Source organism: Gastrolobium bilobum, unplaced genomic scaffold (genome assembly GCF_033153095.1).
Source record: "Gastrolobium bilobum isolate Gb01-03AN ecotype WA unplaced genomic scaffold, APGP_CSIRO_Gbil_v1 utg14230, whole genome shotgun sequence".
Classification (NCBI taxonomy): Eukaryota; Viridiplantae; Streptophyta; class Magnoliopsida; order Fabales; family Fabaceae; genus Gastrolobium; species Gastrolobium bilobum.
The window spans coordinates 1-22,621 of record NW_026899321.1 but is presented as its reverse complement, the minus strand read 5'-3'; the positions used below and the strand labels follow the sequence as shown (position 1 = coordinate 22,621).

The window sequence follows — 22,621 nt, the reverse complement described above, 5'->3', positions numbered from 1 at the left end:
ACCTCTCTCTTAAATAATTGCTACTCAAATTAAATATGTTTTTACAAGCGCAGGGAAAAATGAAAATAGTAGAGGAACCGGTGGCTGTTGCTTTGGCAGACAGACGAGAAATCATGACAAAAAATTAAGTACAACCAATGCCGTGAGTTGACTGTTTCGTGTGTTGACTATGTTGTGTCACCATAGTTGAAAACCATTATTTAATCAGAAATGCACGTGACAAATAAATAGTTATTATGTTAAGAAAAAAATAAATTATGTACTATTAAAAAAATGAGAAGACATATTATTTAATAAATTTTTTTTTTAACATAACAATTATTCATTTATTGTGTAAGTGATAAATGCATTTTCCTTTATCTATAAAACTTTTCTTCAACAGTTGCCACTTTCGCTCTATTTTTCTCACTCCAGTTCTCTTATTTCATTCTTTGTGATGGTAAAAAAATCCCACTTTTTAAAAGCTTCCCCTTCTCTTTCCCTCAAATAAATTGATACAACCAAGGAGAAAAATCCTAAAACCAAGTACTAACTCTTGTTTTGTTTTCTTTTGTTTGTTCTTTGTCTGTTTTTCTGCTTCTTGTTTTTATTACACTCACGACGGTTCTGTTTCAAAACCAACGAAGGGGAAACTCTGAGTCGACGGGGCAAAATGTGGTTTATGATATCAGGTTCTAAACTTGTCTATGTTCTTATCTTTGGGTTTCTGGCTTTGAATTGTTTGGAAAAGTTTGGATCCAATGCTCAACTCATACCGCAAGGTGAAGGTACGCTTGCAGGCTTCATTGTGTTGTGAATTTTGTTTTGTTAATAATTGCTTTGTTTGATTTTGCTATTCCTAACACAGCAAAAAAGAAACTGCCTTTATGGCTTTAACCCACCCCTTTAACCGTTCTCAATTCTACAATGTATGAACATTAAAATTTAGAAAAACATATATTTAAAATAATCTGATACATCGAATGCTTTGCATTATTGTCACTTGTTGTCTTTGGATTAAACAGAAGCTGTTGTTGACTTTGTTTTCATTTCTAGAATTTAGTTTATGAAATTTTTTTTATTCTTTTTCGAAGTTATACATCTAACATCTTCAAAATCAATAATTCTATTTTGTTATGCTAGTAATGGTGGATTCTTTAGCATATATCACCGAATCCTTTCTGCATTTCCTTTTTTTTTATTTATTTTTTTATTTTCGAGGATCATTTTACACTTGGGCTTTGCTTTAATCGTCCCTTTGGTGAGTTTTGGTGTTCCAATAAAAATGATCAAATGATTATTGTTGATTCCCATCCCATGTGAGATGTCCTTTTTTGGAAATTGGAAACATATGCAAGGGTGAAGGATCACTACTTGTGTTTATGTAATTGTTTATTTTCGGATAAGACCAGTGTTTATTATAGTCAATCAACCCAAGGCTTGGATCATCACCTGATATAATACCATAATATATTTGTGAAAACTTGGATAAGTTATGATCATGATTGAAATATTCACAATATATTTTATGATTATAGACCATGGAAAAGATTTATTTATTTATTTGTAATCTGAAAAGATTTTTTTTAACTGATGATGAATTAGTGGCATTTTGGATAAGAGTTTTCTGTATTGATCTGTGTGCGAGTCATAAAATAAAAAATGCAATAAGAGATTGATTTATCATGTAATGAGACATTATAGTCCGTATTATTTTATTTTATTTTTAATAAATGATAGAACAAAGAAGCCCAATAAAAACAGAGAATACATATTGTCCCTTTCCTGGGATTTTGCCCTTTCGGGTTAGCAGCAGTTTTATTCAAGGGTAAATTGGTTTTCATTTTACCACTTTTATCATTTGAGTTGGAAGTTGAGAACGCCACATTTAATATGTGATGGACGGTTCAACTAACATGCCACCAATAAATGGCAGAAGCGGATAATGGCTTTGCTTCCACTTGCTACATTCTCTGCATTCGTACCCAGATTGGAATAAAGAGCTAGTAATATAAAATTATAAATTAATTTTAGAAGTCTATAATTTGCATATTTTGTTTAGTATTACAATATTTTTTTTAGAACGATCCGTTTACAATTTTTTTTTTATAAATTTATACAAATTGTATTATGTTTTTCTAGAAAAAGATAGTATGATTAATGTTCTTTCAAGAAAAGACAGTGTAATTTATAAAAAAAATTGTAAATATAACCTGTCAAATTTTTTTTGCATTGAAGTTTGTTTGTGTGCACATAAATTATAATTAGTAGCTAGATTTTATCAAGAAATTTTTAATTAATATATAAGATATGGTAAAGATTATGTACGAAAAAAGTATTCATGAGTAAGACTGAGACTCGATGTTGCTTCTAAGTTCTAACTCATTACCTATGCTATATATATTGAGCTGACCCATGCTATATCTTAGGGGCATTATTTATGCCTATATTTGGTAGCATAATTGAGTTTTGCTTTTTGACCATATGCTATATGCCTATAGTAAATTATATTACTGGTTGTTTAATGGGCAATGTTTTTATAATGTTATATGAGATGATATTAGTTTATGTAAAAACATAATTAGGTGGATTCTATAATTAAAAAGGAAAAAAATATTGATTCGAATTTCAATAAATATATAATATGAGATAAGCTTTTTTATGTAACACGATAAAAATATCTCTCAGTCTTTAATTCATGTGTAATTTGACATGCATTTCAAAGAGAGAACGTGAAAACAAAAACTAAGGCTCTGTTTGAATACTGTTTTTAAAAACAGTTTTTTAGTTTTTAGAACAAAAAAACTAGTTTGGTAAGGCCTGTTTTGTAAAAAAAAATTTAAAAACTGTAATTGTTTTTTTGCTTTTAGAATCAAATTTAGAGAACATGTCTGAGTTGTTTTTGTTTTCTGTTTTGGTTTTTAACTTTCAAAATAAAAAAAACATAGAAAACAACTGTTTCCATAATTATTCTACAAAACAATTTTAAGAACAAAAAAATCAAAACACAATCAAACATACCCTAAACCTTGCGATCTCTCCCGCTTTATATGTGGACGGTAGCGATGATCCTGTCTTTTTGTGACATGGGGAGAGACCCATACATCATCCTTGCACGAGAAGTCCAACTTCTTATATTATATTGCCACCATGTATGATTTGGTCTTACCCAAAAAAAAAAAAAAAAAAATTCTGTAAGTTCTGTATTTTTTGAAAAGAAAAAAGATAAATATATTTATCTAAAATCTATAATTCAATTCTTATAATTTAATTTTTTTTGTTTGGTCTTTATAGCTTTCAACGGTAGAGGAGAGTTAGAGACCTAATTATATTTTCAAAAAAATTATATAGACACAATTATTATAAATTTTAAACTATAGAAAAGTTTGAGTTTTATTAAATAAAATTGCAAAGGCATGTCATGTTCATTTATTCAGGCTGTTTACCACCAGAGTTGCAATTATGAGCGTGAGATCGTTGAGATATGACTTTTCAATATCAAGATTTTACCAAAAGTGACAAAGTTCATGTTTACGATTGAGAATTTGATTAAGGATCCCCACACAAAATGGGTAAATAAAGAATTTAGCTTTTGATTTGTTATGAGTGTAAAATAATTTTTATGTTATTAATTATACAACTATATATTTAATTATTGCTATGAAAGTAATTATATTTGTGGTCAAATTCTTTTAATGTTGTAATAACACTCTACCATTAGGAGGGCGTTTCGTTCAGGAAATTTTTTTAGAATAGTAGAGAAATGAGATAGATAGAGAAATGATTGGAAAGATAAAGAAATGATTGGAAAGATAGATAAAGTGAGATAGGTAGAAAAATGTAAAAAAAAGTTGTTTGGTGGAGAAAAACTTTACTCGAAAAATTATGTAACTTTATGAAATCAACAGTGCATTAAAAGCTAGATAACCGGTTTTTCGAAAAATTTCACCTTCAAATTGGGTTTCTAAACAGTGCCGATTCTATGTTTCTCATAAATTAAGACAAATTGGATAGATGAATTTTTGGTGAAAAACGTTGAAACAAACATGGTGTTTCTAAAAATCATACTTGAGAAAGATAGATATCCGCTGAAAAGCTCCCAACCAAACACACGTTAGTGTAAAAAAACATTGTTACTCAGAGAGACCCAATGAAACTATTGATCTCTATTGATACTTAATAAATGCATATTTGAGAGAATTGATTGTGATTGTGGAAGTAGATGAATTGCAGTTTATGATCCTTAAAAATTAATGAATTAAAAGACGAAAAATAAGCAGCTAAAGTGGTTGATTTGTGTTTGAGTTGCAGTGAAAGCTCTCCAGACAATTTCGGATAAACTAAAGAACGTGAATTGGAAAGTCACTGAACGTTCCTGCATAGAGGATGGGGGATTTAATGGCAAAATCAATATAGATGATGACATTGTCAGAAATGTCACATGTGATTGCACTTTCGAAAGAAGCACCATTTGCCACGTTAACAACATGTACGTCTTTTTTCCTATGCATTTTTTTTTTTTTTTTTTTGACCAAGAATATTTTGTTAAATTCAAATAGCTGTAAAAAAAAAGAGAAAGTGACGAAAAGAAGTGTTTAATTTTGTAGTGCAAATTTTTTTTAGAGTAAAACTATTAGTTATAGCTGAACATGTCCCAATTCACATCTTTTATCTTATATTAACTGAATTCATCTAATGATAATTTTTGTAATTTTATTTATTTATTTATTTCTATGAGACACTAATACCATAGTTTGGCTATGATAGCTTTCTCAAGGGTCAAAATATATCTGGAGTTGTGCCTAGAGAATTTGGAAATCTCACTCAACTAAAAGTACTGTAAGTGATTGTATACTTCGTGACCTTTCATGTTTTTTCTACTTGTGTTTATAAAAATTGTGATCGTCATAAAAAAAAATGTTGATTATAACTAGATAGATAACAGTTGAAAACATTGACTATGATTGGGTAAATAACTTTTCTAGTGACAACTGTAATCAATTGTACATATGGCTTCCTCTGAGTTTAAATTCTTTTCTTAAATATTCTCTTACTATATCATGTGTAGCAGTGTTGTATAATTATGGCATTTATTTTAACATTCATATAAATTTTAGACCTGTTTTTTTTTTTAAGGTGAAAGCGAAAATTTATTAATTTTACAAAATGCATCGGAATCTACTAAAGATTAACTGGAACTTCCATATTGTGTGCAGTGACCTTACTCGCAACTATCTCAGTGGCTCAATTCCAACGAGTTTTTCTCACAACTCGCTTGTCATCTTGTAAGTCATTATTATCTTTGTTTCGCTCTATGGAACGGACATGCACTTCAGTATTGTTGATGGTTAAGTACAAATTCTTTTAGAAGTTTAATTTTGTTAGATAATAGTATAAATTAGGCCTTTACTCAACATCCTAAGCTTTTGAATTAAAATAGTTTTTTATATGGTATAAGAGCTTCGGCGGCTATAAGGTCACGAGTTCGATCATCACCATCACCACCCCACTTTCTCTTGTCAAATTTCTTAGTACAAATAGGTGGGCATGTGCATTATCCATCCCTCATACCTAATGGGCTCTCATGTAAGGGAGACATGTCAGAAGGGCCTTCACTTATATATCTTTAACAAACTTATTAGGAGAACACTCACAAATGATTTTATATCAAACAATTTGTTTAGAAGCTTTCTTTGAGAGCAAAATGTTCACTTCCATTATTTGCAAATTGCAACATTTTTCGAATTTCAAATGATTAATGTACAATGTTACTGTGGTTTAGGTCCCTTCTCGGAAACCGATTAAGTGGTCCAATTCCTACAGAAATTGGTGATATTGCTAGTTTGGAGGAGCTGTAAGTGTTGGGGAAAGTTTTGATGTTAAATAATTTGATGTTATACTGAAAAATGATTGAAATTGGACACTTTATAATCTTGGTATACATGTTTATAGGATCTTAGAAAGTAATCTACTTGGAGGACCACTTCCTCCCAATCTCGGAAATTTGAGCAAGTTGAAGAGATTGTAAGAATATTTCTTTCTAGTTATTTTAAATTGATTTACAGAACCAATTTTAATTAGTAGCACGTAGGTTATCTATGATTTCATCTTGATTTTTCTGGTTATGGCTAATTTTTTCTAATTATTTGAAATGATTCTGCAGACTTCTTTCTGCAAATAATTTTACAGGGACAATACCAGAAACATTTAGCAATCTAAAGAATCTCACTGATTTGTAAGTGATATTAACTGTTACAAATGCTCTTTTATGTTTTTTTTTGTTATATATAAATTTTTTGCAATACCAGAAGGGCCGGCTTGGCTCAGCGGTAAGCTTGTTTGCCGTGGTGTGTCAGGTCTCGGGTTCGAATCAGTCTCTCTGCAAAAAGCAGGGGAAAGACTGCCTAGAGTATTCCCTTCCCCAGACACTCACGAAGTGGGTATTTGAACTGGGTCGGCCCTTTATATAAATCTCTCTTATGTTCTAAAATTACTCTTTTCATTCTCTGCAGTAGGATAGATGGAAGCAGTTTATCCGGACAGATACCCAACTTTATTGGCAACTTGACCAAACTTGAAAGATTGTGAGTATACATTTAGGTCCATCCATGACCTTTTTCATTTTGTAGAGGAAAACCAATTTTATATTTTATATGATGCTTAGTTTCATTTATATTTTCTGAGCAAATTTTATGTTTTTAATAGGGATATGCAAGGAACATCTATGGAAGGCCCAATTCCTCCTACCATATCTGAGTTGAAACATTTGACTGAATTGTGAGTACTTGCTCCTTTTTAAAATATTCCTGAATTGCTGCATTTTGTTTTCACATTGTACAATGGTTGTGGAATGCAATCTCCAGTAGTGGAATTTATCCTTTTCATTGATGAAGAATTTCTGTTTCAGGAGAATAACTGATTTGAATGGACCAACTATGACATTTCCTGATCTTAAGGATTTGAAAATTTTGAAAAGACTGTGAGTTGAATCATTTTCAGCTTTTTTTTTTTTTTTTTTTGTGAAGAAAGAACTATATTATTCATTTAAGATTTTAGTGGAGTGGTATATTTCTATGACTCAGGGAATTGAGAAATTGCTTAATCACTGGTGGCATTCCAGATTACATTGGTGAAATGGCAAACTTAGTTACTTTGTAAGTTGCATCGAATGGATAGTCAGCTCAAGTTTCTTTTTCTTTTCTTTTTGCCAATATTTTAAGGTTTTCTCCTCATTTCTCAGTCCATTAATGGTAGGTGTGCTCTCCAATTTGAAATTGTTTGTTTAATGCTAGTTCTAAATGCAGGAAGATGGACTGCTAATTAAAGTTTAATTGCAAATTCTGACTGTATTATGACATAGCTAAACATGTTTTAAAGGTTGTTTCAAGATTATTTATATTTAGTCATGTTAAAGCAGATGATTTTGTTTACTTAGTAATGGAGAATGACGATAAAAACATTTATGCTCTATAGTATCATTGGAAACTTAGAAGGGGGCGAACCGGAGCAGTGGTAAAACTGTTCCTTCATGATTGAAAGGTCATGAGTTCGAATCTAGAAAACAACTTCTTTGTAATTATGCAAGGGAGAGGCTGCGTACAATGATTTCTTCCACCTCACTCTCGCTAGTGTCGGGTTTAACGGGGAGTAGTTTTTTTTTCTAGTATCATGGGAAACTTGAACATATTTCCTATTTCCCTGTTAACTTTTCCCCCTCCACCTTATTTCTTCCCATTCTCTATTTATTTAATTGTAATATAGAGTGGAAAAGAAGTGTGAACATGCAAGATGCTTTTCTTTTTCCTGTCACTTAAATGAGAGTGAGCTCACGCTAGTAGCAAAGAAATTTGAGGATGATTTCATATTAAGACATTTAAATGATCATGGTTATAAACCATTCAGAAGACATTGTTCTCAAAACATACTGTTGTTTGTTTTGGATGCGACAGTCCCTTGTTTTCTTTGTTCTTTTGTATACCAATTGTTTCAAATGGTTCACTTTCATTACAATATGTTTGTGTTACATAATTCAATTAATTTTTTGTATACTAACTCTGTCACTTCTTTTTACATCCTTCCCAGAAATTCTGTTCATAGGATTTGGAGTATCTTGTATGAATTCATGGCATGTAAGACTCACTACTTCATCATTGATTCATTATAATCATCTTATTTTTCTTGCAGAGACCTAAGCTTCAATATGTTGACTGGCTCAATCCCAAATTCAATTCAGGGATTGAAAAGGCTAGATTACATGTAAGTGAACATTTCATTTACTGACCAGAAGATTATACAAAGGATATGTATATTCTGCAAAATTTGTTGCTTTTTCTTTTTATTGATTTAAATTTATGTGATACTGAATGACACTGCTATTAATCATGGATGCAGGTTTCTGACAAATAATTCTCTGAGCGGACCAATTCAAGACTGGATACTAAACTTCAAAATAAAGATGTTAGTATATCTTCTTGATTGTATTTTTCTTAATTGCATAGTTTAGAGCCACTACTAGAAATTTACCTATCTCAGAATCACTCCATATACTATATTTATGGATAATCCTTTCAGTTCTTTCCCTTGTGATTCATCTCGAATAGTCATTGATTTATGAAGAAATTAAAATTCAATCTAATAATGTTTCCTTTCAGAGATTTATCTTACAACAATTTTACAAAGTCCTCCGCAACTAGCTGCCAACTCTTGGATCTGTAAGGTTCTATTTTCCTAGCAATATATAAGCATTTCAGCTATGTCAATGCTAACCACTTACCAATACTAAACAGGAATTTGGCTTTAAGCCATTCTTCTTCCGCAATCACTCCGCATTCGTAAGTTCATTGCTTATTTTTTACTTGATTTGTCACCATTGAATCATCTTTTGAAACTAACTATATTTATCTTATAGAACTTTTTGCTTGAAGAAAAACCTACCTTGTGCAGGAAAACCCCAGTGTGAGTGCTTATATGTTAAGATCAAGCATGTTTACCTGTACCAGAATGAATAATTTTGTAAATGAAGTTCTGTGATACTTTCTTTTAGATATACTTTTTATGAGATTTTGATGATGTCTATGCAGATACCTCATTGTTTATAAACTGTGGAGGACCTGAGGTGGAGTTTGAGGGAAACAACTTCGTAGGCGACCTACAGCAAGATGGCATTTCAAACTTTGTTCTTAGAAATGAAGAACAATGGGCTTATAGTAGCACCGGAGTATATTTGGGAAATGTTGATGCAGATTATATAGCAAAAAATACATTTTCTTTGAATATTAGTGGCCCAGAGTATTACCAAAGTGCCCGCCTTGCCCCTCTTTCACTTAACTACTATGGCCTTTGTATGCTGAAGGGAAATTATAAAGTGAAGCTCCATTTTGCAGAGATAATGTTTTCTGATGACAAGACTTTTAGCAGTCTTGGAAGGCGTATATTTGATGTCTCAATTCAAGTGAGTATTGAAGAAAAATATTTTGTTACATTGTTTTGGTTGATTCTTATATTTTTATCGTAGTTTGTATATGGTATTTGAAGAAGACTAAGTTCTGAACTAAAGGTAGAAATTTTCAATGTTGCAACTTCACAGGGTTTTAAATATTTGAAAGATTTTAACATTATAGAAGAAGCTGGTGGAGTTGGAAAGGGCATCACTAAAGAATTTGATGTTGATGTTGATGATAGCACCTTGGAAATTCACTTATACTGGGCAGGGAAAGGAACTACTGCCATTCCGGACAGAGGTGTATATGGACCTCTTATATCTGCTATCACAGTAACACCAAGTAAGTTTTTCTCATTATTATTATTTGTTTCCATCATTCTTTAAACAACCTAGTTATGTTATGTTCTATAAGCATTTCTACTTTGTTTTAGACTTTGAAATCCCTTCAAAAGGACTGTCTGTTGGAGCTATTGTTGGGATTGTTGCTGCATCATGTGTGCTTGTCATAGTGATACTGGTTGCCCTTTGGAAGATGGGTTTCCTTGGTGGGGAAGATACTAGAGACAAAGGTAAGAGGATTCAAGTCCAAAATAAAATTCAGTTGCTTTATTTATAATTTTCTTTTTGTTAATAAAAGAATAAGCATCTACAATCTATAATATGGTAACAAACATGATTTTTATATATCCATATAAATTTTTTAAGACATCAAATTTACTGTAAAGATCTAGGTTGATGACAAATTTATAAAGAAAATGCAGATTTGGGTTCATTATTGTGGCAAATACATACCTTTTTTCTGGAATTTTGTTGGATTCTCTATATTTTTCTTTATGTGCCGCTGTTTTCACTTTTTTTTTTCCTCCTCTTTCTCTATATTTTTCTTTATGTGCCGCTGTCTTCGTTTTTTTGCAGACCTTCTAGATCTGAAAACAGGTTATTTCAGCTTAAGACAAATTAAAGCAGCCACTAATAACTTTGACCCCACAAATAAAATAGGTGAAGGAGGATTTGGGCCAGTACACAAGGTATAAGGTTTCAAAAAATTTGGGTGTGCCACTTATCCCACAATAATTTTGTATATAAAAACATGATATTGAAGCCATGGCTTAATGACAGGGTGTGCTATCAGATGGTGAAGTGATTGCTGTTAAGCAGCTCTCCTCCAAGTCAAAGCAAGGGAATCGTGAATTTGTTAATGAAATTGGAATGATATCTGCTTTGCAGCATCCAAATCTTGTGAAGCTTTATGGATGTTGCATTGAAGGAAACCAGTTGCTGCTAATATATGAATACATGGAGAACAATAGTCTTGCTCGTGCACTCTTTGGTAAATGTTTCATGAACAACTAATACCGTTGTGTGTGTAAGTGCCTCTTTCAAAATTAAGATATAATTGAAAAATCTCTTTTCCTTCTCCCTGCACTTTTGTTAGGTCATCAAGAACAAAAGTTGCAATTGGACTGGCCCACAAGAATGAATATCTGTCTAGGGATAGCAAGGGGATTAGCTTATCTTCATGAGGAATCAAGGTTGAAAATAGTGCACAGGGACATTAAGGCAACCAATGTCTTGCTTGACAAGGATCTCAATGCCAAGATCTCTGACTTTGGTTTAGCCAAGCTTGATGAAGAAGAAAATACCCATATCAGCACACGGATAGCTGGAACCATGTTAGTGCTATGCCTCATATATTAGCCTGAATTCAATACTTAATTAATAGTTATTTTATTATTAGCATAAAATATTGGCTTGCAATGTTATCCACAATTTGTCTGCCATATGAATTATAGTCACTTAAAAATTTCTAGAATACTTTTGTTTCGTTGTTTTGGGAAATCACTGACTCTTGGGTACTACATGTCTTAATAGTGGTTACATGGCTCCAGAATATGCTATGCGGGGTTACTTGACTGATAAAGCAGATGTATATAGCTTCGGAATTGTAGCTTTAGAGATTGTTAGTGGAAAGAGCAACACAAATTACAGGCCAAAGGAGGAGTTTGTATATCTTTTGGATTGGGTAAGTTTTTTTGTGTATTTCTGTGTTTATGATAACCTGATGCAATGTGCAAGAGAATTTGGGTTCATTATACATAACTTGTCACCTTCAATATGTTCAAAGTATTTTTGCCATGTTCATCTAAGTCTTCATCCCATTACTATAAGACTAAGCATATGCCTAATATATCTCTGGAAACAAAAGCTCATCTTCAAAATTGAATAAAATAATAAAATGAGAGATAAGGATAACATTATTTATTAAATAAATGGATAAATATTTCTCTACTGATTTCTTTTTTTAATAATTGTTCTCCTTTTTGTTTCCACTATGTTTATGTTTTGGTTAAATTTCTAATTATTACATTTTTGCACGTCTTTGAAGGCCTATGTTCTCCAAGAGCAAGGAAACCTATTGGAATTGTTGGATCCAAGTCTTGGTTCAAGGTACTCACCAGAGGAAGCCATGAGAATGATGAGCTTGGCACTCTTGTGCACCAATCCGTCTCCGACTCTTAGACCATCTATGTCATCTGTAGTGAGCATGCTTGAAGGAAAAACTCCAATCCAAGCACCAATAATCAAGCGCGGTGAGAATCACCAAGATGCAAGATTCAAAGCCTTTGAGTCGTTATCACAAGATAGCCAAACTCTTGTTTTGTCTACATTCTCACAAGAATGTATAGAGCATAGACACAAGTCAGTAGATGGACCATGGATTGACTCCTCCACATCTCTTCCAAGTGGGGATGATTATTCTTCAACCAGTAAACTTCTTTGATATTCACATGATGTGTGATTTGTTCAATAGTTAGAGAAGACAACTCACATCAAATTCCAGGTTTTTTTTTTTTTTTTAAGGAGATAGACTTTAACAGAACAAAGTGATAGAATTCTTATTATATACAATGTTAAAAAAGAAAATCATTGAAGTACAGGCATCAAGTTTCCAAATGCACAAAATATTTTCACGTATTTGTTACGAATTTTTGGTTTAAAGGCATTTCATGTGTTGATCTTATCAAGATTTTAGTGAATATCAATTTTAATGCTCTCACTGGATGAATGTAATGTATTGCATTCAAAGACATCAATGGTGCTTTGCTCGTGGTTGTGAACAATGAATATGACAAGTAATGTTTTAATTTGCAAGCAAGCATACAGAGCAGTAGGAGAAAGCGGGCTATAAAACTACAACCTGGTGCAACTTAATTTTAATAAGCAATCAATTGCAGTTTACATACCATAGTATTAGTGGATGAAGAAGTTTGAGGTATCAATTATTATGGTGCCTCCACTTGATAACATTGTCCCATCTTAACAATGGTTTGTAAAGAATGGGGGAGTTTGTGATTTTAATAGGGAATGCTTGATATCATGACAAGAGTGACTAGATGCTTGCAAGTTCTCTGCTGTAGAATTCCGCACAAGCAGTCAATGTCTAAGGCATAAAGAGGATAATTTTGTGTAAGTAACCATTCACTCATAAAAAATGGCGAATTTAATGAAGCAACAAAAATAAGAATGGTGAGGTTGCTGTTCTCATCTATTGTACTGCGTGTTATCATTTATCACTTGTAATTCGTTTGAATTACCTGAATTAGTATGTATGTATGTATGTATTAAACTTACAACATACCTGAACTATAGTTTAAAATGCTTCTTGATAGTCTAAAAATGCTATAAAACAACTATAGTTTCAAATTGACTGTCTTCTACGGATTACAGTGTTAGTTAAGTCCTCAGAAGAAAACAGTGAAAGAAAATATCTATGTTGACAACATCAAATAAATTTCTTGCCATGTTTTCTAGAATTTGAGTTATGGAATGCAGAGAAAACCTCTTTCATCGGCAAAGTATCCTTCATCAATTGTTATTGTGTGAAAACCTCAATAACATGATTACCTGAATTTGAACTTGTCTCAGAGCCATTGTACCATCAGCTAGAATAACCCCAGTCTCACTTTGGAGGTTATGTAACCACTCCTTGAATAAAGAGGAATCAATAGCTCTCCTGCAAATGGGAACATCAAAAACCAAACTCAAAGGACCACACCTACCCCTACCTGATGTTTGTCATAGAAATCAAACAGTGTAACAAGTTTTCACACAAACAACATAGCCCTGGGGACTGATACATATATACCTACCTTTCTGTGTTTCAGACAGCACTAACCCAATTTTGGACCCTTGCTTTGACAAGAGTAGCTGCTGTATCTTTTGATCACCTCATTGGGATTTTACTTATTGTTATCTCTGTATGTTGCACCTTGTATATTGGACCTGACAAGGAGATGGAATGATAGATTTGAGTGATGTATTTGTTAGGTTTGCGGTTAACATCATTGGTTATATTCAAATTGTTTAAAATATAGTCTCGTTATTGACTTTGTCAACTAAAAAGCCAATTCCAATAATTTATTCTCCCTGAAACCTACCAATTACAATTGCACAAAGCGATTATCCGAGGTACTCTGCTGCCTGCTTGTTGAAAGTTAAAAACGTGTAATCTTTATCACGTTGGAAGATAGCAAAGCATGATTTTAAACCAAACTTTTCGTTTAAGGTGAAAAAAACATAAACCTTTTATGCACTCATTATGCTTTATACTAGGATCTATTCAATATCAATAGATTATGAAAGGTTATATCTTTTCACTTTGCCCTTTCCAACGATTGTTTCACTGGTAGGTGTTTTGAATGCGGTCTACATTATTAGTTAAATGGAATGTGGGAATTTTTACGACATTCTGATATATTAATTTTAAAATGTATTAGATTTTGATATATTAGGACATGTTTTGATATTAAATAATATTTTTAATTTATGTAATGTATATTATATTTAATATTCAATAATTTAACAAAAAAAATAAAGCTAAACTTATAACATCAATTAAATTTTCAAAAAAAAAAAAGATATCTTAAATATTTATATTAAACTCAATAAATTGATAATCGTAATCCACCGATCCAGTAGCTTTTGTTTGTGTTTTGGTGTTCTGTCTTTATTTTGTTTGTTTTTGTTTTTTGGGCTCTGGTTTTGTTGGCTATAAAAAATATATATATATAACTCACCTTTTAGTGTCCAGAATATGCATAATATATTTTTAGTCTACCAAATATATATAAATATATATATATATATATATATATATATTTGAAATTTTTTGTTCCTGAACTAATGAATGTTTCATTCTATGAAACAGAGAAATAAATTAGTTTTATCACACATTATTTACAATTAATTTTATTCTCTAAATTAAAAAAATAAAAAATATCACCAAACACATTTATTTAGTTGCATCTTGGGATGTGAGCACAAACAGGGTCCCAAATATGGGTGCTAAACGAACCAGGAGCCTTTCAGGGGCCTTTGGCTCGGCTCGTGAAGACTTGAGCTTACATGTATAAAACTGGTTGTTGGTATCAGGTTTGAACTTGTATAAAAACTCGTTTAATAAAACGGCCTCAGCTCCAATTCAAAAGCTCAGCCTTAGAGCCTCCCAGACTGACCTTGTATATTATTTTTATTTTATATTTTTTATACTATTTGTAATAGCCCTCTCTTTCTCCTCAATCCATTTCACCCCATTTTATTGGTTAAATATTTTTAAATGATTTTGTTCTATATTATGCTGTTTGGATATACATTGAATTAATGAATATTTATGAAATTACTAGTGTTGTTGATTGTATATTATGTTTGAATAAATTTTTGTTGTTTTAATTTTTTTAAACAGGCTAAATCAGATTTGTAGTTTTTATAAACAAGTCAGGTCACAGGCCCATATTATATTCGTAACAGGTAACAGGCTAAGGCCAGTCTGACATATTTGAACACAGGCTCGACCCGTTAAGACCAAAGCTCGGCTCGGCTCGGCCCGTTAACACCCTAGTCCCAAACAGTGTTATTAAACCCGACTCGGGCATCACTCTGGCGGGAATATTAGGTCACTGATCGGACCGGTTAAGTCAGATATATATAAATAAATACAAACAGTAACAGTAGAAAATATTCACTCCCTCAACAAGGCAATTCTCCCACCCCATTGAGCTCCCTTTACCACCTCAATGCAATATTCTCAGCTATTCCCCAAGTTTTCTTCTTCTCCCCTTATAACTAACTCTCCATTCTCCACACCACCCACATTTTCCTCTCCATTCAGAGCCAGCATTCTTGTAACAAACTCTTTCTTTTCCTTCTCTGTTGAATCCTTCCTTTCAGTCGCTACCTGCTCTTCATTAGGATTGGGCTGTTGATTAGTCTCTTCATTTGTCTTGGGTTGTCCATGTTGGTTTTGGCCTGCTTTATCTCTTTTCCTCCACTTCTTGCTTCTATATACCAGAGCTAGTTGTCCATCATATAATAATGAGTTGTAAAATCAATAAATGTTTTTATAGTTGTGTGTTATATTTTCTTGCTAATATTCTCATGTGGTGATCATTCCCAAGCAGGGCTACTCCATTATTTGTCTTGGCCCGATTTTCTTCCATGGAATATCAGTTAAAAGAAAACCGCATCAGTTGGTGACATTCGCAAAATAAGTGTTCAAATCAAATCACATATAAATATTCTGATGGAAAAACTAGTACAAATATTTTTGCATTCTTTATTGTTAATTAGACAACCTAGTATTAACTCTATCTCTCTAAGTGGTGTGTATGAATACACCTCAACTAACCTTACTGTAGTTTTGTATGCCTAAAAAATTTAAATATTAGGTTCGGAAAATTGATTCTTCTCAACCAAATTCTTTACCGTGTGTCTGGATTTTGATTCCTCTTTGGTTGCAGCCCTACAAATGCAACAAGCGATTGGTTATTTCTCTGAATTCTCTCCCGCACTACGGTTCAACATTAAATAATGAGGGAACATACAACATCTGCAGTAGAAAGTTGGCTCAACCCGATTTATATCGCAACTGCTCCATTTCTTGCAAGGTGAGGAGTCAAAAACCTACCACGAAATTCTATGAGTTAAGGTTAATCTGTGGACCTTTTAAAATTTTATTTATTTTTCATTTGATTAAACATTTTTGACAGAAAATAAATTTATACTAAAATATTATAATAACATGATCAATAATAATTAATAAATATTTAATAGCTATGACAAAAATATCGACACGAAGAAAATAAAAGTTAAAATGAAGGTACGTGACATAACTCTCTAGAAAAGAAAAGAAAATCAGTTATATGCCAAAATCGAACAATAGTCAAGTATATGGCTTAAACACAAAATCGTTGTTTGTTCGGTTTAATTTCCTTTTTAACTTATAAACTAGTATAAACTTTGGGATTTGCATTCATCATTTAACGTGATCACAAAAAAATTTCGCACACATAACATTTTGTGGGACCAGCATGTTTTGAAAAAAAAAAAAATTACGTCACGCAAAATGAATCTCTATAACATAACACGATCATTTTTCCTACAATATAACTTATAAAACCCTTAAACTTTAAGTTAATGCAAAAAAATAAGAGCTTAAAAAATAAAGATAAAGTTATTTGGCAGTTATATATATTTTTTGGGTAAACCTACCATCATGTAACATAATCTAAAGTATTTTTCCTACTCAAACAAAAATCATGTGGGTCTCATACATATAATAAAAACAAAAAAAAAATGCTGGTGCGGAAACCAATGTGTGAGTAGGTAAAAAAATTTATATCATGTTACATAGTATTAGTTTTCCCCATATTTTTTAGCTTAAAAGTTATCGAAAGCTTAAGCTATAAATAAACTTTTTGGTAAAATAATTTATATAAGCTCTAAATTTATAATTCTAATTAAAATTAATATGAAGGGTTTATAATTACAAAACTCTATATTATTAAGGAAATTTCATATAAACATAAATATTATTTAGAAAAAATGATAAATGTATCAAAAAATAAAAAATTGAATGAGTATAATAATATATTTATTTGTATAAATAAATTTTTGTAATCTATTAGAACATGTATATTGTATAGATGATGAGGATTTGTTAGTAGACTTGTGAGTAGAATGTCGTGCATAGACTTGTCAGTAGTAAATAAATGGATAATGTTTTTTTTGTATTTTTTTTTTCAGCATATATATATATATATATATATATATATATATATATATATATATATATATGGGCTTAACATTTCTGCCGCTTCCGTAGAAAGTGTTATCTGCAGATGAACAGAAAAGTGGGCCCCACAGCTTTAACAAAAAAAAAAGGATCCGGACGCGGATCCTGGCTTGCTATAGGTGCAACGGCTGCCAAAATCATTTTGCCTATATATTTTTGTATGAGGTAGGATCCTTTGACACCGGTGTCAAATTTTAATTTTGACACCTTATCTAAGAACCGTTAGATCAAAAAAGATCAACGACTCTGATTTGCAAGCATGTGACACTATTGATCTTTTTTAATCTAACGACTCTCAGATGAGGTGGATCATTTGACACCGGTACCTCATCTGAGAGCCGTTAGATCAAAAAAGATCAACAACTCTTATTTGTAAACATATGACACCATTGATCTTATTAACTCTCTCTCTGGTGATCAAGAGAGAGTAGAAAACAAAGATCCGGGTGCTCATGGCGCATTTTTTAACTCTCTCTTTCTCTAAAATTAGAATAAGCAGGACTGGAGCGCTACTATTTCACTCCCTTACAAGTTACAAGTTCCTTCTTCCTCTGTAGACTGTAGCATTCCAATTCGACTTGATCTTCCTTCTAGAATAGATGGAAAGATCTCACCTCAAATTTTTGTGTTTTGGAGGACGAAACCCTTACAAGTTACAAGGGAGGCAATAATAAAGCTTACAACTTCTTGGAGGACTGCCATTACTGAAGACAGACACAATAATGTTCTCTTCTCATGTGAGTCTCTTCTTCTCTTCACCACCGGCGACCCCACTTCCTAAATATCCACTAATCAGTAATCTTTCTCTCTCATTTCTTTTGTTTGTTAAACTCTCTCTCTCTCTCATTTCTTCTGTCTGTTAAAGTCACTCTCGCTCACACTCATTTCTTCTGTTAAACTCTCTCTCTCTCTCTCTCTCTCTCTCTCTCTCGCTCAACATGTCTTCCTCTCTCATCTGTAGGAAGAGAAAACGATCCAAGGTTGAAAGGGCTACCCTGTGGCGAGATTGTTATGGTTCCACTGCAAGCAACAGTTGGACACTTGAAGCAAGCTGCGGAGGCTGCTCTGAGGGATACTTACTGCATTGCAGAAAGACTTATAGTGACAGAAATTGTAGAATTGATGGATGCACGTGATGAGGATGTCCTTTTTGGACTAATCCAGTCTGGTGCAGAGCTTTCTGTGAGGGGTATTGCTGTAGATTTGTGTACTCCATTGAAGTACCAGGGAGTGTCTTACAATTGGAAGGTGAGATGTTTACTTTTTCATCATTTTGCTTTGTCTCTGATCTCTCTGATCATTATGTTTTCGGTTTTGCTCATATTATTGCTCGCAATTTCAATTCGGTTATGTTTGATTCTTTTTTCTTATAGCGCGGCATTCTCAGTTCGGGCAGAGTTCTGTGTTTTTAGCATTGGTCGTTTGGTATGCTTTTTGTAATGACACGATTTTTTGTTTCTAAATTTTTTGTGAGTTACAGTGAATGGAGTTGAGTCTGTGCTTTTGCTTGTTATTATACAGCTGTCAGTTTTGAAAATTGGAATTAGAATACTTGAATTGGCTGAACTTGGGAATTTTGCAAATGGGGGGTATTGGCATCATGCATGGTGGGTCTATTAGGGAATAGTAATATGCATGAGTTGAGTTATGTGAGGAAAATATGCTTACATTGGGATTTGTGGGGATAACTATTGGGGGGGGGTATTTATGTGGGTTGGGGTTTATGGGGATTACTGAACTGGTTTGCTTGTTTATTTGTTATTGTAGTACTTGTTGCGGTTCAATTGGGTCGAATATGTTGATCAGTTTGTGCATTTTGTTATATAGTGTCTTCTGGTGCATTATATGTGATATTGTTGATTGGATTGTGTTAATCAAACATGCTTGCTTAGATAGCTCTAAATCATGGAGATTATTTTACCCATGAGGGAGTAAGTAGGGGTTGAAGTGGATAGATTTTGTAGGATGGAATGGCTTGGATCGTTTAGGATACTTTTAACATTGTTGACATTGTAACTCAATATGATACACCGAGTCTTTTGCAATTTACTATTAAAAAATAAAAAGCATGGCACACTTTAGAAAAGGGTTTGTTGAGATTAAACATGGCGTGCTAGACGTTTAAGAAAGAAGGCATGGTTGTAATAACAGATTGAGGTTACCTTGGACAATAATGTCAAATAACTAAAGAAATTGTAGATTTAGATACCTATACTTATGTAGTGTATCAGAACTAATGGATGATTGGATATGCTATGAATGTCACTCAATGTGTCATCTGGGTGTTCTTTTTATCCACTGAACCCTGGTGATGTATTCTGCGAATAGCTTATTTGCATAATGAATTATTCTTATAGGTTTGATGACACAGGGTCATTTATCATTGCTGTTTGTCTGTGCAATTCAGGTAACATTCTTATAGGAGAGATTGGAGGAACTGCAGAAGAGGGGATGATGCTGCACTAATTAAGGTTCCTTTTTAACTTTTATGTGTGCATAAATTTCTATCTTTTACTTAGTTATCGATCAGTATCTGAAAATGAAATAAGTTTGTCTTTCTTGTGAGGAAAAGACACCCCTAAACTAGTCTAATATATTTTTAACCTTTTATAATTATAATTTTGGGGAAGGGGGGTTTTGATAGAAAGGGCAATGAAGGATGCTTTCGAATTCCTTTTATTTTTAATTTTTCCTTTCATACTTATATAGTGAAGGATGTTATTTTTGCGGGCATTTAATCAGAAGTTGTATGTTGAAAGAATCGTGGTATATTGCTCTTTCATATGTGAAACACTTTCATATTTTTGATGATGCTGCATGTATATGCTGATATCAGTACAGTAGGAATTATGTTAATATCAATCAGTTTCAGCTGTGTGTGTAGGTGTGATATGGCAGTTCTTTAGGTGTAAAGTGAAGCCTGAGGAGGAGTGGGAAGCTAATCTGAAATGTGAGTTCCCGAAGCTAAAAGAGTTAGGAGTATCAGAGGATATAGAAGAGACAGACACAAGTCAAATTGAGTTGCTGCTGATCAGCATAGTTGAGAATGCTCCTAATCTCAACAAGATTGTTGTTTGTTGTGGATCATCTCTCTTCATATTATGTGGATAGTTGTTCACCTGATGTTTAGGCCTTGGATTAGAGAACGGCGTCGTGGCACTGCTAAATGGTATACGGATGGTCTGAAACAATATGTGCCTCCTCAAATTGAATTGATTGTCCTCTGAATCAGAAATAATAATAAAATAATAATAACAATAATTATAAATCCCAAACAAACAAATATTTGTATTTTGAAGAATACAAATTCCCCAAAATACATAAATAAATTTATAAGAGTTTAATCTACCAAATTTTTTTTATTAAGAGTTTATAAATAAAAATTTTATAAATGAAGAAAGATCCGTTTACAAACTTTTACTGAGTATGACCAATCATACATTTTTGGTTGAAATATGACCGGTCAGAATAGTGTAGTTTGTAAATAAAAAGTTTGTAAATATAACATTTATTTTTATAAATATAATATTTTCCTAGTTTGTTTCCCTTGTAACACAAAGTTCCACATCTAGCTCTTCCAAAAAATCGCAAATACGACTGTTACGGAATATATCTTAACAGGATGAAAGGATAAAGATAAGGAGATAAAATTCTTGTTCCTATAAATAAGAGGTTAGATCTTATATTAACTGAGATCTATACAGCCCAAATCCAAGAGGTACCTTTATAAATAAAAGCTAAAAATTTCAGGTACACACTTTTGACCTATTTATTATTACTGCTAACACTGTGTCTACACCCAAATCTTGACTATAAGCCTATTGTTTGTGCACAATAATTAGAATATTGGCTATAAGCCAATAAGAATATCCATCTTTAAGATATCCATACCATATAATATCATATAGAATAGAACTTCAGTTCTCTAGGACCAAGCAATGACAAATATGAGCACGAGATCATTTTTGGTAATAGCATGCAATGGTGACAACATTGTGTTTGTTATTTGAGAGAGATGTGAAAATGTCATTACGCTGAGTACGGTACTTGTCAACTGTGGATGTGGATGGACAATTGTATTTGCATTGAGATTTGAGAGATGTGTGTTCTTAGTTTGTGTGTGTGTTTTTTTAATGTAATAATATTAGTGACTTTTAAGTTTTTATTAATTGATCATTCACAAATAATTAATCAATGATTACTCACGTGTTAAAATAATGGAAATGAATTGATTTTCACCAATTAAATTAAAAATTAATTCAATCCAATTAAAATATATACTATTTTTTTTTTCAATTTTTTATTAATTTGATTATCAATTTTTAACTCTGTCATTGTAGTTCTTCCCTCAATATTCTCTAATATTCAGGGAGCAAATTGCTAATAAAAGGAATGGTTTACCCAAAAGGTTTAAATTATCGAGAAAGAATCCGAACCTAGAGCTATGACATTCAAGGGCATTTGGTAGAAGAGAAATTCTTTGGTGTCTGAGAATTATGATTTCCAAGAATATGATGAGAAAATGGATTACCCGAAAATGTTATTAGAAAGTTGTTTGGTATGCAAAAATATTACCGGAATTATTTGGTTAAGTTTAATAAGTCTGTGTTTGGTTAATCGAGAGATATTATTGGAAATGTTGGGTTATTTTACAAAACTATCCTTGCCTTTTAAATTTACTATTGATCATCATTTTCATTCCACCAACAAAATTCTATAGATCCAGAAAACAAAATCGATCCACAAAACAGAATCAACATTCAACAAAAAAACAAATCCGGACGAAGAATCCATTATTGATGCTTTCTTTTTTCTTTTTGGTTTTTCAGCAAAAAACAACCAGATGGAGGAAATGGAGCAAAAAACAATGTCTGAAAATGGAGCAAAAACCATAAAAAAAATTGTCCCTGTTGTTGGCTTCCCATTGCAACTGATAAACTTGTAAAAACCATATAAAAATTTAGATCTATTTAATACTCATGAAGACCTGAGCTTACAAACCTAATATTGGTTGTTGGAACCAGGCTTGAACTCGTATAAAAGCTCGTTTAATAAAAAGGCATCAGGCT

The 22,621-nt window shown here is 32.3% G+C and overlaps 1 protein-coding gene and 1 long non-coding RNA gene across 2 annotated transcripts; one reads left to right on the top strand and one right to left on the bottom strand.

Annotated features, from left to right (window-relative positions):
• The first annotated feature begins 652 nt into the window (after positions 1-652).
• On the top strand, positions 653-12,203 carry LOC133289623 (probable LRR receptor-like serine/threonine-protein kinase At1g53430). The gene is made up of 24 exons (XM_061487604.1): positions 653-767; positions 4,291-4,468; positions 4,747-4,818; positions 5,196-5,264; positions 5,762-5,833; positions 5,932-6,003; positions 6,143-6,214; positions 6,492-6,563; positions 6,685-6,756; positions 6,887-6,958; positions 7,062-7,133; positions 8,164-8,235; positions 8,371-8,436; positions 8,631-8,690; positions 8,766-8,810; positions 8,888-8,934; positions 9,060-9,430; positions 9,566-9,761; positions 9,853-9,990; positions 10,337-10,449; positions 10,541-10,751; positions 10,857-11,094; positions 11,294-11,444; positions 11,808-12,203. Exons 1-24 carry the CDS (start codon positions 653-655, stop codon positions 12,201-12,203), a joined length of 3,042 nt encoding a protein of 1,013 aa, XP_061343588.1.
• A 466-nt stretch (positions 12,204-12,669) lies between these two features.
• Positions 12,670-13,701, bottom strand: LOC133289622 (uncharacterized). The gene is made up of 3 exons (XR_009748508.1): positions 13,573-13,701; positions 13,328-13,436; positions 12,670-12,863 (listed from the first exon to the last, which is right to left on the bottom strand). It is a non-coding gene; the product is annotated as an uncharacterized LOC133289622 (long non-coding RNA).
• Between the last annotated feature and the right edge of the window lie 8,920 nt (positions 13,702-22,621).